The sequence below is a fragment of the Botrytis porri genome (genome assembly GCF_014898465.1).
Source record: "Botrytis porri strain MUCL 3234 chromosome Unknown BPOR_001, whole genome shotgun sequence".
Classification (NCBI taxonomy): Eukaryota; Fungi; Ascomycota; class Leotiomycetes; order Helotiales; family Sclerotiniaceae; genus Botrytis; species Botrytis porri.
The window spans coordinates 486,462-504,335 of record NW_024066075.1 but is presented as its reverse complement, the minus strand read 5'-3'; the positions used below and the strand labels follow the sequence as shown (position 1 = coordinate 504,335).

At 43.1% G+C, this 17,874-nt stretch overlaps 4 protein-coding genes across 4 annotated transcripts; 1 reads left to right on the top strand and 3 right to left on the bottom strand.

Moving 5' to 3' along the window:
- Positions 1-444: 444 nt before the first annotated feature.
- EAF01_000151 (uncharacterized protein) lies at positions 445-2,551 on the bottom strand (the record flags this gene model as incomplete). The annotated part of the gene is made up of 2 exons (XM_038908401.1): positions 445-2,284; positions 2,352-2,551. 2 exons carry the CDS (start codon positions 2,549-2,551, stop codon positions 445-447), a joined length of 2,040 nt encoding a protein of 679 aa, XP_038775307.1.
- A 1,369-nt stretch (positions 2,552-3,920) lies between these two features.
- Positions 3,921-6,345, bottom strand: EAF01_000150 (uncharacterized protein; the record flags this gene model as incomplete). The annotated part of the gene is made up of 3 exons (XM_038908400.1): positions 3,921-4,514; positions 4,661-6,122; positions 6,176-6,345. The coding sequence occupies 3 exons, from the start codon at positions 6,343-6,345 to the stop codon at positions 3,921-3,923; spliced, it is 2,226 nt and encodes a 741-aa protein (XP_038775306.1).
- A 2,959-nt stretch (positions 6,346-9,304) lies between these two features.
- Positions 9,305-11,153, bottom strand: EAF01_000149 (uncharacterized protein; the record flags this gene model as incomplete). The annotated part of the gene is made up of 8 exons (XM_038908399.1): positions 9,305-9,497; positions 9,559-9,672; positions 9,730-10,147; positions 10,200-10,496; positions 10,553-10,586; positions 10,638-10,921; positions 10,983-10,995; positions 11,130-11,153. 8 exons carry the CDS (start codon positions 11,151-11,153, stop codon positions 9,305-9,307), a joined length of 1,377 nt encoding a protein of 458 aa, XP_038775305.1.
- A 736-nt stretch (positions 11,154-11,889) lies between these two features.
- EAF01_000148 (uncharacterized protein) lies at positions 11,890-13,672 on the top strand (the record flags this gene model as incomplete). The annotated part of the gene is made up of 3 exons (XM_038908398.1): positions 11,890-12,742; positions 12,787-12,921; positions 12,984-13,672. The coding sequence occupies 3 exons, from the start codon at positions 11,890-11,892 to the stop codon at positions 13,670-13,672; spliced, it is 1,677 nt and encodes a 558-aa protein (XP_038775304.1).
- Positions 13,673-17,874: the final 4,202 nt, after the last annotated feature.

Here is a 17,874-nt window from a genome sequence, read left to right as displayed (position 1 = left end):
GTTTATCCAATTCCAAAAAGTCGGCTCTGGGTGAGTGGAAAAGAGAAGAGAATGCGGTTTTGGTGGCGGTGACGAGGCATGCAGAAGTTGTGTCCAAATGAGTGCCGCTCTCAAATTCTTAACTCAAGTAGAGGATTTGCTAATCTACTCTCAAGGCAGGTTTCATAATTTTTCTAGCCATACAAGAGGAGAGGAAATAAGACATATCGATCGATTTGTGGGTTTGCTGGAGAAGTTTTTCGTATTTCAGTCGTCAGAAAGCTAGACGGAGTACTAGGTACAGTGATAGAGTCTTTTATCGGGCGTATCACCCTCTTTAGCTATCGTATTCATGTCAAAGAAAATTTTATCAATTAAAGATTCAAATAATTGTTATAATCGGCCATTCATGTGTCAAAACGAAGTATATTGTCGGAATTGACTGCGTTATTGCGAAGTGTATTCCTAGGACTTTCTTCGTGTTGGTCGCATAGAAATGGTAGTTGAAATGCCATCGAAATGGTGGGAAGCCTGCCAAGGACTTTCACTTGGCTGTTCACATGTTCTACCATGAGAACACCAAATGTTGGCATAACCTTTAGGACTCGAGACATCCTCGAAATGACCAGGCTGTTCTTCTTCCTTCGCAGACTGTCTCTCGTCAACACTTATTCGATTACATGTTGTGCCTTGGCTTCGCTCAACAGTTTCGACCTCTTGGCAATCTTCTTGGATGACGATTGCATTCTCAGGCTCATCGCAAGACCGACGACCCAAACGACCACTTTTTTGACTCTCCCTACCGAGGAAGTGTGCTGTTCGAAGCCCGCTTTCGGGGTGCGCGACGATGCTCCAGAGGCCGGTCTCTCTTTCTTGATCGACATCTTCATGATTGCGAGGTCTCACAATAGACGCAGCAAGTGCATGCATATCACGTTCTTGGAATGCCATAGTCTCTTCAATGATCATGCTATCGGCGATTCTGTTGAAGTCGATTCCAATGTTCAAATTTGGCTCAAGACTTTCTTCGACATCACTCTCTTCGACGTAGAGCCCATTGTAGTGATATTCAAGTGAGAAATGCTGCTCAGACTCGAGCTGTCTTTCTGGCTCGAACAATTCTCCAGGCTGGCATTGTCTCTTCACTGGTCTGACGTCAAACACCCCCTGCTCAAACAGAGGTTGTTCTCTCTTCTTGAACTGGGCATCAGATAACATTTGAGACGCGTTCTGATATCTGTGTTGGTTCTCATGGACTTGATAGCCTATTTGACAGGCTCTCATGTCTTGTTCCTCGCGAGTGCAAGCATGAAATCTTTCATTTTGTCTTTGTCTCACAGGTTCGCCGGTGTATCTGCTTGAATGAACCTGAAGACTTGGTCGAAAGCCCATGTGCATGCGTCTTGAGTGGGCGTTGTCCCTGTATGGCTGCATGGATGCCACCATAGGACCCTTGTCTTGCGTCATCACCTGGATGTTGGAGGCCCCATACTCGAAAAGGTTTGTGCTCGGATTAGGGACGCCGGTTTCTGCATTATAGAACACTGAGTGTTTGCTAAAGGGTCTATTTGTATCGCAGTAATTTTGTTCGAAACCCATTTGCGACCCAGAGTTCTCAGCATTGCCATCAGCCAAGTTCAATTTCTCATTGTTGATATCATCATCGACTTGCATCTGGGATTGAGGACGATCATTGATGTGATCAGAATGCTCGGATGAATCAACCACGGAGTTGTATTCAGTCTGAGACTCATATTCGTTTCCGATTTCATTATCCATTGGATAGTCGTCGTCTACAACATCCTCGCTAGCATCTGCATCGACAGCTTCGTCGTCACCGTCCCCATCATTCGTGCTGGGTGTGTATCCATTGGCCGGATTTAAAGATGAGCCTGGGTGATTAGTCGAATGTTCTTTAATGACTTCGCCTGTCTCGAGACTGATCAGGCCATTTGCTAGCTTCTGCAGATACTCGTCCTTCTTTCCAGGTTTGTTATACTCTGCCCACATCTTGTTAGCATATTTGTTTGAGGCTACCATCGAGCGTTTTCGAGCCCCCCAATCTAGGAGTACTTGTCCGCCAGCTTCTTTTGCCCTCTTGCCTTCTTTTCTGGCCTTTTCTTCAACAAAATTTTTGATGTTTTCCGGTTTTGTTTCGTTCAACATCGCCAGGAGCATCCTGTCGCCTGTCCATAGACGTCCGCCTCTGCACGCAAGGACTCTATTGATCCTATCAATCGCGCCTTGAGTACGACGTGTGGCTCGCGGCTTTCCAGCTGCTTTTTTCTTGAGCTCCTTCATATGCCTGCATTTATTAAATTAGCTACCACCATCGATTTCTGGGACACAGTGAAGAGCAAGGCAAGTCTCACCGTCCTACAATCTGCGCGTCAACGCCATTGGTCATTATTCGCCGATTTTCTGGCGATGGTCCCTTCGTCCAAGCCTCCGTGCCAAGCTCGGTATTGCATAATTCTGCAATCTCTTTGCTTGTCAAATCTAGATCTCCATTGGCATTGTTATCATTGAAATAATTGTCGAGCCACTGCGCGTGTTCCTCAGTTTTAGGCATTTTGACTATAAATTGAGCACTTGATAGCTATTTAAGATCTTGAAGTGGTCGGGAGGTATTCGGAAAACGATCTGGAGAATCGACAGAGATGCAGTCGGTTGTTCTTGATGAAACCTAGTCCCTCGTCCGAAGTCAGATCCCCCTCGTTAATCTTTTGAAGGATGAAAAGTTATTCACCTTCTACTGTCCTTGTGGGATGTTTTACACAAGATTCCACGCAACAGATATTTTGTGGAAAGTCGTTGTGTGCGTGAACAAATTTTCTGATCTCGATACAACCTCTTAATCACGATTGACTTAAGTTATCCTGTTTGAATCAAGTTGTCCGGGTGAATTTTATTTGTCTAATGCCGACGCCGACTTTCTTCTACCTCGAATTTGTTTCAAAAAGGTTCGTGTGTGGTCGTGATTACAGTTAATCAAGATATAGAAATTAGATGATTGAAGTTGTGTGGATTTTTATTTGGAAGTGGGTGGTAAAATAGAGGAGCGTATTGAGACGCGATAAATCTCAGATATGATGAAATCGTGGAATCTGTCGCTTATCTTTGCTGTCTAGCACTTCGTTCTTACTGTATCATCATTGGTTGCCAAGGCACCCCCGCCCGTAACGGGGTGCGACCTCGAAATTTCGATCACTTGAAAAACAGGCACAAAGCGGCGGACCGCAACTATCGCAGCAATTCCAAATTTGGTAGTCTAAGTTGGAGCACTAGGATGGAGATTCAAAAGTTTGCAAATCTGGCCAACACGCAAGAATAAGTTCCTCCTTATTCTTGCGTGTTGGCCTAAACTACGTTCAGCATCTATGAGACAGGACTGACTGCGAGCTTCGCATCAATAGTTTTCCCTTTACAGGTGATTCTACGACTATCAATACCGGTTGCTGGGTGTCTTCCGTAGACTTGTCTCGATTCTTACCATTCTCGTTCACCGAACACAGTCAGGCCAGCCTTCGAGGAAGTCGGGAGTTATTACACCTCTGGTGATGTTATTTTGAGGTTCAGGCACATAGAATACCGATATATGTATACAGTTGATAGTCAGGGTCAAATAGATATCACAGTCGATAGGATTTTCTATAATTTTAAACAGAATGCTTCATAATTTGTGATTTGCGTATATTTTACAGGTGTATCGCAGACAGATCATGGTAATTTCTACAAAATCCGCAGTATCCCTCATGTTGCAATAGCCCAATTCAAAGACAATGAGCGCCGGGTATCTTCAATTCTACCCAAGCCTCGAAACAGTGCAGTCCTTTCCTAGCTTGTCCATCCTTTCCTCCGTGTATCATCTATCCAATTCTATAGAATCACGGTATTTCCATCTTTTACCAGTGATTGCTCCCAAAACCAACTTGCTGAGATCAATTGTCGCCATCGAGATTGGGTGGATCCCAATCCTCGAAAAGGCCGTCGTTGCCCAGGAAAGCCGAGAAATCGAACTCTCCATTGTGCAGAAATATCTGCTCTAGGGCATTCATGTCTGGCGCAGGAAGCATGTACTCGAAGTTCTCTGTGCCTTGTGCATCTGCAATATCCTCTAGAGGTGTTTGAGCCGGTGGCTCAAGCTCTTGAGCCTCTACTTGTAGGAAGGCAGGATCCTGTTGTGGTTGGACTTCCCAATCGGCTTCCCAATTCCCATGTAAGCTCCCAGATGTATTATGAGTTCCGGGACTAGGAGCGCCTGCGTGAGGAGCTGCATCATATTGTGCTGCTGCAGGATTCGTAGTGATAGTCGTTGCATGCTGTTGTGTATCCGCTACGCCCTGCGCCATGTTTTCCGCACTTTCTGGCATAGGCGACTCTGAGGGAGCAAGGGACTGTCCAAAATTCTGCTCCATACCATTGTTGCGACTATCTTGCGCAGAACTGAAAAGGGGAAGGTCGGGAAGTTGTGCCTCGAAGTCCGGATCTCGGACATCAGGAGTTCGGATATTGGGAGTTCGGATATTAGGAGACTGCAACATCCAAAGGTCAGTAAATTGTCTATCAGGAAACACTTTCGAGAGAAAGTGGGGGAACTCATAGGTACATAAGGAGTGGGAGGGTGCAGGAGAATGAAAGGAGTGGGATGGTGTCAGATGAAAGAACTAATAAAACTTACTGTTGCTCCTACTTCAGCTTTGTTTCCCTCGTAAGGATTGCTATGGCTAATATTTAGCCTTGAGGGTGGAGGAGGAGTCCATTTTGGACCACTGTGGTCGAAAGATGAATTCATGGAGACATCAGTCCCACTCCAGGATATTCTTCTATTGGGGGACTGACCGGGCATTGGTAGTCGACGAATCCTTGGAACCGGTCTCACAGGCTTTGATCTTTTAGCTGGCTCTCTGGTATCTTCCATTTTACCTGCAGCTGCACCAAAACTTCCTCTAGCAGATGGAGCGAAAAATCGAGAATCAGACATTTGACAAGGTCGCTTTCTCAAATGGGAGGCAGATGAGCCCTGATTGAGTTCGTCGTCATCAAAGGTCGACTTTCTCTTTCGGGCAGGATCATTAGACTGGGCGAGGTATCCATCAAATGATTGCCCCATCGGAGTTCCTGGGATCTGCGAATTTGCTGGCATATGGTTTCCAGCATGATATCGAGGAACTGGAGGATAAGAATTCTCATATGCATTCTCACTAGGTTCCTGATACTCAGGTTCGCCATTATCCTGATCAGCAAATGGATCGTATTGAATGCCAGACTGGGAATTTGCAGGCATGCTATAGTTGAATTGGTCCGGCACACCCTGCTTAATGCCGTTGAATAACGCTGGTGCTGCACCTTGAGAAATGGTGTCGGCGGTATGTGCTCTTGGATGATCTGTCTGTAGAGGGGCCGGCTGAACTCTGCTCACTTCGTAGCTCCGCCCCGCTGCGTAACTACTAATTCCCGAGTTCATTGATTGGGTTGGCGGCATTGAGTACACTGGATCTTGGGACTGAGCATATATTGACATTAGCTGGGGCCCATATTGTGCTTGTTGAGGCACCTGGTTTTGCGGGGGTGCCTGCATATTCGAGTAGTCGTATTGCCCATGTTGGCTCATCTCATTGTACGACTGTGATTGCAATTCTGGAAGATCACCTTGACCATATTGATGTTCAGGACGATAAAAAGGCGCGGGACCGATGTTCGCGCCAGGTGCCAAGGATCCTAGATCGGAATTTTTGTTCGCAATATTCGTGGAGCCACTTACTGTACCATTAGGCAAGTTGTTTACTGCTTGACCAATGGCAGCACCAGTCACCAAATCGATCTCGCCGTTCCTCAACTTCTGGACATATCCAACAGTATCTGCAAAATATGCTTTCCACATCTTAGTGGAATATTTGTTGCTGCCGGGATTTGGACCGACAGGACCTCCGCCTGCTTTCTTCAACATCTTCGCCTTTTGTTCGAACCAATTCTTGACCTTCCGATAGCTTAAATTGGTGTCGTCCATCAGAATCATTCTTTCTCCCGCAGATGGATAATGACTGTTGCGGTAGGCGGCTTCGAGGATATCTACCTGCCATGCTTTGTTACGTTCCGCTCGAGGTTGATTGCGAGCGCGTCTTCGACATTCGCTAATATGTCTGTGTGTATGTTAGCTTCATGACTAACCTTAAGAATAAGAGTTAATTCGTACCTTCCGACAATCTGCGAATCGACACCATCAACACCAGGAGTTGTCGGTGGGATGTGTGCTGCGTTGCATCTAATCGCAGTCTGTTTTGTTGGCTCCGTCAAGACGTCGGGATTGACGAGACTGTTGAAGTAGTTGTTGAGAAAGACGATGTGTTGGTCGTCTTTAGGCATCTTGTCTATTTCTCCTTTGTTTGTCAGCCCAGATTCGAAGGATTGATAGAATTAGAATGTTGGATTTGTGTCTTACCGGTATTTAGAGAGTCAATTGTTATTAAAGATGTGGGAAATACTGTATCAGTATCTCACTGCATCAAAAAGTTTAGCATTTCATTCATGAGGCAGACTTGATATCCTAAGAGGATGTAGAAATATTATGAGAATGGTCTAACCTTCGGAAGTCCGTTGACTTCGGTTGCGAAATTGTTACTCGCAGAAATTGCGGGTAATGTGGCTGGTAAAAAGCGTCTGGTATTCACCTAGAATTATTCCTGATGAGAATAGTAGGTTTATTGGAGTTCTTCGCGAATTCGGTAGTCACTTTGTGGAGAAAGACTCGTAGGGCTGAGAGATATTGGGAAGAAAGGCAACTCGTGTTGAAGATGGTAGTTTTGTATGTTAAGTTGAAGAGACTAGAAGTAGTCAAACTAAAGAGTTACTGTCTTGTTGGAAAGTCCTTTAGATATCCAAAAGTATGTGTTAATGCTTTTCTCAAAGGTCGCGCATTGAGAAGCTTATATCTAAGGAGAGTCTTGAAGTTGTTAATGCTTGAATCACTAGCGCGATGTATTGTTGCTAGCGCGACGGTTGAAACATTGAAGCAAGAGGGGAAGTATGGTAGAGACGGCTGTTACGGTTTTTTTGACCCGTGCGCCTCGAGGTTTACGGTGTTGTTGACAGTACAAGTTTATTTATATATGGTACATGATTTCTAGTACATGGACTTGAGCCAGTCCCCAAGGAGTAGTAGGGTGGGATCTCTCCATTTAGCTATCGTGGAGTTGTTGACTTTCTGCTCGCGAGGTGCCAATGTGGTTCTTAGTTGCGATTCTTAGGATTCTCCAATTGACGCGACCCGCTTTATCTGCTCAAGCGCAGGTATTTCTCTGCTTTCATACTTGACCTTCTTCTGGTTTCTTTCTACACACTGACTACCTTGTGCGATCCTGAATATATTGCTACATCTAGCTGCCATCGATCATAGCCAAGATTAATCCCTTCATAGAATACGCGAGATCTTGATGCAGATTGACATTCTATTGACAGACATCCAGTCCATCGACGACTTCGATCAAGCACTTTTTACGAGCATAGCATCTATGTACCAGCGGAAACATAAAAAGTGAAACAGAAACGAATCGATAGAAGATGATAGAGAGATAGAGAGCATGTTCGATAAACCTAGATTAGATAGAAGAGAAAGATAGATCCAGCCAAAAGAAGACAAAGAGAATGGCAACTCGACTTCAAGTCAAACAGTTAGTATGAAAATCCAATTCTGAAGAAAGACCATACTTATCAAGTCGAAAACTCACTCTCATGAACTGAGTTTCTCTCCCAACTCCTCTAATATTGGCAAGTTCCCTATCCATTTCAATTATCCAGGACCATCCTCTCAGAGCACATCGCGATATCCCAAAGGCACAAGAGCTGCGGCAACATAAAGAACGTGATGACAGACATCCAAAGAAAACAAGGAGGGGCACAAAGGAAGATAGAACTACGAATGAATGCAAAGTGAGACGGGTGATGCCCGCGCATGCATGACGAGAGATGGAACCTCGATTGATCGCTGTACCTCATATCCTCGTATAATTACGATTCGTTATCCTACTTCTGTCGAGATTCTCATTAGCAATATGCAGACACCTCACGGGCTATCGACATCCTACCGCGACGAAAATGTACGAAGTTATTTTGCTCGACTCTTTGCGCCCATTTCGATGACTCTGGGAATCAGATTGTATATTTGATTAGTCACCCGTTCTGCCTCCCCCCTTTCAACGGAAATCCTCTTCATCACAAGATTCGCTTCAGAACGCTGTGGTTTTGGCATCAGGGCGAAGCAAACTCTTTCTTATATCCTCTGTTGTACAGCTAGATTTAGGTTAACTGGACTACCAATTCTAAACTTCAGAGCAGCGATCCAAAACATATCGTCAAATTACGGCCGCACATATTATAATACGAGAAGAGGGATCAGTATAGCAGAGATGGTCTTCAATCTCTCACGCGAGAGTGGTAGATGAGAAGAACAGGACCAGAAAGCGAGAACCAGGATTTGAAATCTCCAAATCAATAGGAACGAATGCATATAAGAAAAAGGCCATACAGTACAGTCAGAAGTGTGGGGTTTGTTGCAGTTCCGTCATGTATGAGGTAGATACCACGTCCAAGTGCTAATTAATTTAAATGATAGGTTCACAGATGTGAAATGATGCAGAAATATACAGCAGAACGAGCTACAACACCAAGTGAGCAAAGGACTAGAGACTGCGGATTTATAATAGATGGGAACATATATATATGCTATATTAGCATCATTAACGCGGCATCTAGTCCATGCCACTTGAGAGGGAAAGCATCGCAGATCTATGGAGAACCTGAGAGCGGCATGTTAGCACAAAGATGCGCATTTCACAAGAAACAAAAGGAGGGGACAAAATGGTACATTATCAAGCAAAAAAGTTTATCTGCTGGACTTTATCTAATATGCTCGATAATCATTTCAGAGTATAGAAGTCGCTTTGCTTCTTTTAATTGGTGCGCTTGATAAGGGGGTTAGCGACTCAGCACGGGCCTTTGTTGGCCTTCAAGTGTCTAATTCTTTTCAGAATCAGCAATAACCATCAAAGAGTTGTGGCTGGAGTCATAGTTCGTGGCGTATTTACCAACTGGAAGATTTTGTAGTCGTCTAGTTAGGTTTGAGAAGAGGAGAGCATAAATTGGACGAAAGTTCACAATCATTGAAAAAAGTTTGGCTACTTTATCGTGTCTTTGATGGTGTAACCTTGAATTAAATTAAGCCTAAAGTGATACCGTTCCGTTAATTAAGCCCAATTAGAACTTCGAATCGCATTTTGAAATCATCTACATTCTCATTTATCATTAGTATAATGCATTTGCTGGCCTTTCATTTAGATGCCGATCCGTAAGTTGTCGTCGGACCATGTTCAACCAAGATATCGTCCTCTTTGAAAGTCGTTGCTCGTCCATAATCATTATGTGCTATCTCCTCCAGACTCAATCCTTGAGTTTCGCGCAAGAAAAAGAATGATACAACTGCAATTATGCCATCGAACAGACCCCAGAGGAGGAATGTACCGCTAGCCTTGTGTTAGTTTTCTCCACAAAATATGGATTCGAGTGTTTGTGTGTGTTACTTACCATCCAAGGTTCTCGATCATGTACGGAGTTGTTAAGGAAAACACGAAGTTGAAAAGCCATTGGGATGACACTCCAATGGCGATACCTGGTTCTCTGATTCTCGTTGGAAAGATTCTGCATCAGAAGTCAGCAAAATACAAGGACATGAATGCACGGGTAAAAAGTTTTTACTCAGATACATATGGCCATGGCAGTGGTCCCCAAGAAAGATTGTATGCAATAACAAACATGTAGATGAGAGCCACTGTCGCGATACCACTACTTGTAACACCTCCAGTCTTTGTAGCTGGAAGCTCTTTGACCACGACTGCAGTTGTAATTTGACAAGCACTCATAAATAATGCTCCACCAATCGAAGCTACTCGTCGACCAATGTGATTGGAAAGGAAGAGTACAAAGACTCCACACGCTACAATTTTGATTGCACCAAATATGGCAGTCAGTAGTAAATCTCGATTTCCACCGCCGACGAGTAAATTAAAATATTGCGGCCCATAATAGGCAAAGGCTGTTGCGCCTGTAGCTTGTTGAGCTGTGAAGATGGCGAATGCTGTGAGAATACGATTGAAGTTATTCCTTTCAGCAAGTTCTATTGAACATTAGCATCTACTTTTCTTTGTCAAGAAGGTGACGAATCATACCCTTCACATGAAATCCTTCGGTAGCTCTCTCTTCCATTTCGACGCCTACACGAATTTCCTCCATCTCTTCAATCGTATCTTGCGATTCATCTGCTCGAATCCACCTTAAGGTTTCCCAAGCCTCGTCGTGTCTTCCTTTCTTGGTAAGCCAACGAGTACTTTCCTTCAAAGTAAACATTCCGAGACCAAGAAGACCGGCTGGGATAATCTGGAGACCAATGGGAAACTGCCATTGTCTGGACACAGAAGGGACTACTTCAGCCGTGGCATAGTCAACCCAATACGAAGTAAATATTCCTATATTAATGTCAAACTCTAGCCGGGTGCTTGTTCATCACTCCACTGAAACTAACCAAAAGTGTAAAACCATTGGAAAAAGCTCCCAATCTATCCTCGCAACTCCTTCGGTGCCATCTCTGCATTAAACATTGGAACAACCACACTCGCAGCTCCAAGGCCCGCACCAGCGACAACTCTCCCAGCATAAAATACTGCCATACTATGAGAATTGACCGTTTCCATTATGGCACCAACAATGAAAATAAAGGAAGCAATTTGCAATGAAAGCTTGCGCCCGATACGATCCGCAATGGGCCATATGAAGAAACATGCCACAAAAGCACCCGCCTGCTGCAGGCCAACAGCAAGAGAACTGACGCGAGTTGCATGAGCAGTCGAATATTTGAAATCATTAACGAAAGATTTGAGAGTCAAGACTCCACCTATTCATCGTCAAAATCCTGTACTAATACTACTATGCTGGCTTTATCACGATGTACTTACCAACACTATATGACTGTTGGTAAATCAAACAATTGAGCAAACACACAAGCAGGTGAGCAAGAAATGAAGGGACACACACATGCCACTATCATAGCCAAATAGAAATCCCCCCATACAAACTACACTTGCCAGCCAGTACGCTCTTACTTTGCCAAGTGTTGAATTCTTCATGATGACTACCATGGTCAAGAATTAGACAAGATCTAAATATTCCACAACGCCATGCTAGATCTTCGAGACTTTCAACTAGTTGTATACATTTGAAGTAAATTTCGGTCATTTCCATCGTTCTGCTTATCTCATGTGGTCATCACAAGCATTAATCACGTCTTGACAGGCATATCCAATTCGATGACGAGGTTGCATAGTATGGGGAAGAGCGACGAGGGGAAGCGATCTATTTTACTGGACCCCGCAATCCATTTCATGCGGGGTACATTGGTGTTGTCTGACATGTACATTATTGGATGGAAATAGATTATGCTCCACTTTTGTGGTCAGTGATTATGGAGTTATACTACCGAAGACTGCAACATCGTCTGAGATTGAAACTACCGCATATGTATTGGTGATCAATCTATCTGTGAATATATTTCGTCTTCTGCTCCAATCATGGAGCATTCATGGAGTTACTCAGTCCACTCTCTTACGAATACTTGTGGAGTGCAACGCGACGAGCATGCCGCTAACGCTTTGACACTTGGTCGACAGAGGGAACATCATCTGATCTTTTGTGAGTACAATTATGTGAGTGTATTCGAGGTAAGATTTCTATTGTTGCAAAGAAGACGGACTCAACATCAAGTTCGTGTTACATTCTCTTTGTCTCTCTTCTCTTTTGTGATTCTTTGGAATCGAGCTACAAACATTATACCAGACTTGAGCCTCACTCCATCCTCGATCCACAATGTCCTCTCCAAAACGTCCCAATTTTCTCGTAATCGTCGCCGATGATTTAGGATTCTCGGATCTCTCGTGTTTCGGAGGGGAAATCAGCACTCCAAACATCGACAAAATAGCACAGGCTAGAATCCGCTATACGGATTTCCATGCTGCAGCCGCATGTTCTCCATCACGAGCAATGATAGTGACAGGTACCGATCACCATATTGCCGGTCTCGGAAATCTAATCGAGTGGACCAATATTTCCGGGCAAAACGATCCGAGTGGGAAGATGTCCACGGCGCCGCAGAGAGGTATGCCAGGGTATGAAGGGTACTTGATTGAGAAGGTGGCTACGTTACCGGAAATTTTGAGAGATGATGGATATATGACTTTGGTATACTTGATTTCCCTTCTTCTCGTTCCTCATGATAACCACCATCATGATAGAGTGCTACTTAAGATTAAGCTAACCCACTCAGATGGCCAGAAAATGGTGCCTTGGTCTGACCCCCGAGCATTCCCCAAAAGCACGTGGGTGGAGCGAAGTTTTGCTCATCTCCCTGCCTGCAGTAATCATTATGGCTATGAACCTCAACTCCACGCTCCCGATCAAATCCCTGAGTTTATGACTATGAGTTTTATAGCATTCCATAGTGAAGATGGAGAATGTGTCAAGAAGTTACCCGAGGATTGGTACTCAAGTAATGGGTATGGAGATAAGATGCTTGAATACCTAAAAGAGAAAAATGAAAAGAAAGATGAGAGACCTTTCTTTGGTTACTTCCCATTCACGGCTCCTCATTGGCCGTTGCAAGCCCCGCCAGAATTTGTGGAGAAGTATAAAGGAGTATATGATGCTGGACCCGATGCGCTTCGTTTGCAGCGTCTTCAACGGCTCAAAGATCGTTGATATCTCCAGATGTGGAGCCCCATCCCGTCGTTGCAGATGAAGTGAAGGAATGGAATGATCTCACTGCCGAAGAGAAAGCAAAGTCGTGTAGAGCAATAGAAGTATTCGCTGCGATGGTTGAATGTATCGACTACAACGTTGGACGTGTAGTCAAGGATCTAGAGGAACTGGAGAGCTGGATAATACATTCATATGCTTCATGTCAGACAATGGTGCTGAAGGTGCTGCTTATGAAGCTTATCCTATTGTTCAAGGAAGCATGATCCAACACTTACAAAAATACTACAACAATAGTTTAGAGAATCTCGGGAACGGAGATAGTTTCATTTGGTACGGATCGCGCTGGGCACAAGCTGCCACAGCATCGAGTCGTCTCTACAAAGCCTATACCACCGAAGGAGGTGTTCGAATTCCGTTCGTTGCTCAATTTCCCTCAAGTTTCAATACCCATACTACCAATAGTATAACACACAATTTCGCCACAGTAATGGACCTCGCGCCTACTATCCTCGAAATGGCTGGAACCCAGCACCCGGCACTCACATATCAAGGACGAGAAATCGTACATATGCGTGGTAAATCCATGCTCCCCTTCATATCCGGCACATCTCCCCGCATCCATGCTGAAGACTTTATCTCCGGTTGGGAAACCTGCGACCGAGCCGCTCTGCGCAAAGGATCTTGGAAAATTGTATCTATATCAAAACTCAAGGGAACCGAAAAATGGCAATTATGCAATCTCTCTGTTGATCCTGGAGAGATACACGATCTAGCTGATGCGCAGCCGGAGAAACTGAAAGATTTGATCAAACTGTGGGATGGATATGTATTGGAGACGGGAGTTGTACCGCTTGCGCCTGAGTTGGGAAATTGGTTGAAGGCGACGGAGGAATAAATGCCGGAAAATGTCTGGATGGAGTATGAGTATTGGAAAGATGGAGCGAGGGATGAGCCGGAGAAGTTTAGAAGGGATGCACCAAGGTTTGAGAGGGTTATCACAGGGGCTTGAGGGAGTATTGGGAGGGGTCTGGATGGGTCTGGATGGGAGATGTACGAACGCATTTGGTTTTGTAGTTTGATTCTCAGAGTTAACACGAAACCCTCATATGTACCTACTATCTGCTCATCGTCTTACAATTGCATGTTGCATAGCCAATAGTAAATGCTTTCTTGTGTATCTAAATACTATAAGAACTATCAAAAGTGAGATATCAAAGCTAGTGCTTTTCAACAAACCCAAATATGAGGAGGAGAACAAGAATAGTCATCACTCACATCAACGATTTTACATCTACAACAAACAGGATTAATCTCGCATTTCTCATGCAAATTAGCTGTCATTTTCTTGATATAATGCTAGCATTCTTCAACATCCAGGAGTCATCGAGCTACATCTCTCTGACTCTCCTGGATAATATGTAGGCTGCGCAACGGGTACCCGCGGGGCGGATAATGACCTCGACAGATAATCCGCGGATAATCCGTCTGCTGAGCGGATAATTCAAAAATCTGAATGGGTAACCTGCAAAGTAAGTATAAATTACCTACGAATATTCACCTATCTATATATTGTATAATTATTTATAATCTTTTATAATATTAGTATAATTTTATAATTAATATAAAAATTAGTATAAAATCACTTTTGGACTGGAAAATAATTTAGAAATAGCTTTATATTTTAAACGAAAAAAGCGAATATATTCATATAATCCACAAATTATCCATAAATAATCTATATATCTACAAATAATCCACCTATTTATAAGTAAATGGATTATCTACAAACAATCTACAAATTATCTATACAAAACAAATAATTTTAAAACCTTAATAAATAATCTGTGGAGCAAATAAAACCTTTAACGGATAACCCACAGAGCGAATTATTTGTAAATAATTCATGGGTATAGATAATTTGTGCGCAGTCTAATAATATGCAAGCCCGCTTCCCCCTTCCCCCCAAACAGAAAGCGAAATTCTATCTATATGTCCTTCACAAAGTGTGTATAGAATAGTAGAAGTGAGCACCCTACTGAATTCAGCAACAAGCACAAAATATATTGATATATGGCATACATAAATATGGGAGGTTAGTGTGTACATAGGATGCAAAGAAGAGGGATGATAAACCTAGTGCACCTATTTACATATTCTAATTCTTTTTTTTTGTTTGCTATTATCGGCTTTGGCAGCAATGGGATAAGAAAGCTGTTTTATTAGTATCTACGAGGCTGGTTCAGGGAAATTGAAATTCAACATTCAGCACATGCTAAGTTTACATACTTCTCAAGCGGGTTACTGGAGATAGGAGGCTCAATATCATTGTTTCGCATCAATTTATATATGTTTGTTCTCCCTCTATTCTCAACACTGGCACGTAGTCCGAGTGATCTTGCCGGATCACTGTCGTATGTATAATAGCTAGGTACTCATATGAAGTGAGTAAGTAGATAAACACACGATCAAAGTAGTTTGTTAAATTTCTATTTTAGCTTGCAATAAATTCGTATCACCAAAATGTCAATACCAAATCTAATCAACAAGTAACCACCGATCCCGACTGTGATGTTGGAGAATTCTACAGCCAACCCCCCCTCATATTACTCGCAATCATCAACCAAACAACTTATCACCAAACAAAGACGAAACTATTCATTTCTGGCTGCAATGGGCAATTATCTACACAGAAGACTATAAGCTCAACTCTCAAGATAGTATATCTCCTCTTGCTACGTAACATATTCAGGCGTACCATTTATCTTGTTCACAGCCCGAGAATCCCGACGAGAGTTTTTATAAACATGATGATTTCATTTCGATGAATATAATATTCCTGCTGTAATTTTGAGACGGTATCATTTATCATCAACACCATAATCCCATCATCATCACCATCATCACCATCATCAAAACTCTCAATAGCAATTTCGAGGTACGACTGTATGTATTGAGACGAGTACACAGTTAAATACCCGAAAAATCAACAGCGTGTGCATTTAGGAAGTAATCAGAATGGACTCGACTACCTGGAACCAGATGCAAGCGACTGGAAGCGACTGGAAGGGGTGCGGTTCGGTTTCGGAACAAGAAGAAGAGGTTTCGAAAGGGAATCGTACAAAACACGAGTAGTGCTGTACCATTCGAGGTTCGAGAATGGTTCTTCAATTCCACATTACACGGGGGAACTCGATAAGACGTATACTCAGCATCATATCATACACGCATTCACGAACAAAATGGGAAGGGGGGAATAGCTATCACATGACTACTGTACCATTTCGATTCCTTTTTCATTAGCAAAACGGTACCTCAAAACAAGTACCGAGAAGAAGATCTATTTATTTCTCTTTCCTTCCAATCTTCATTCAGATTTCAACAAGTCTACGAATAGATATTCAAAAGTGGATATTCGCTCCGTGTTCATCACCTATCAACCGACTGCTCCGCCCACTGACACCTATCAATCTGTAGCAGTAGGTATCCAACCTCACAATCTGATGTATGAGTGACAGAGCAGATTACATATTTAAACACTTCTTAGTTGTCGGATGATGGTCGGATATATATGTATGGATAACCATGGTTAATAGCGCGAAGGTTCAGGTTGATGTTGCTGCGATCAAGGAAGCGCGGTGAATTTCACGAAAATGGAGAGTAAGGTGTTGAAATACAATAGCTTAACTTTACCGCGGAGGGCTTATGATTGAATACGGTTTTGGATATCAATGGTCGCATCTACCATCAACTGAGTGATATTGTGAAATGAATTCTCCGAAGTCCGTAGGTATTCTTCACAATCACCCATACCCTTCGTATCTAAACGTTTGATACTAAGCCCTGGATATGATGTTAGCGACATTTATTCATGAGACTTCGCTAGCCTATTTTCTCCCGGTCAAAGAATCATCCACTGAAATCAGAGAATGCTACGAGTCTACGAGCCTCACCGTTCACCGGACACCACAGAAATTCCGCACCGTCCAAACAATCCACGCATCAAATACCCAATTAAAGAACTCATATTTGTAGAACAGTGACACCCATCAATCAAAACTAGAAACTCGACTCCATAGAAAAGATAAGAACCTCAAACTCGTAACTTCGTAAGCATCTGAGAACTTCCAATTACCAACCAAACACTTTCTCATCTGACCGCCCTGCGAAACTCCGCCTCTTCAATCCGCATCAAAGATCCAAACTCCACCCCAAAATTATTTGTAAGCAGTGAAGTTGTCATATCACGTGAAATGTCGTGCTTTGTGTTCACAATGACACAAGTGAAAGCAATCGGTAGGGGGGATCAAAGCTTTCCGATTACTTACCGAGAAGATGATTTGAGGATCGACTTTTCGATAACTTATGAGGAACATTGATCTGGGTCAATTTTATTAGCATGAGACGCTTTCTATTAGTGAGGAATCAACAAGTGACGAAGCAAAGAAGGAAACAGGTTTATCTTAAATAGAAATAAAACCCCCCGAATGAGTTTAAATTTGGTAAAAAGAAGTTAAAAATTGCCACCATAAATTCTTGCTCCAAAATCTTCAATTCACAATTCGATATACAAAGGACCCGAGATTCAGGAACCAAAGAGGAATAAAGAACCTTCTCTTGCATCACAGCCTTCTTAAAACTCTACCTCATGCAGTCAAGTCAGGAAAGTGATTCACCAAATAAAACAAGCACAAAAAAATGATAAGATCTCGATCCTTACTAGCGTCTATCACGCCATATCAAATTCTCAAAGTAAGGCAAAATAAGGCAAAACAAGGCAAAATAAGGCACCTACATCTTCCTCAAGCCTCGATGACAGCACTTACTGCCCACGGAGTCATGGCACGGTAATGCGGTAATGAAAGAATGATTACTTGTCTTTGCCCGAAGAAGTGTAAGTCCGTCTTTGTAAGAAGAGTGAAATGTCGTGCTTTGGTGTGATGGTCCACTTTTCTTTTGTAATTGTCGATGGGAGAGATATACCAAGAGAGTATATACCAGCACTCGAGTCATCTTTCCTACTTCACTCCCACTTCAACTTCTTTGGCATCGTGTGATCATACTCTCTACTCTTTATATAATATACACAACATACTATCA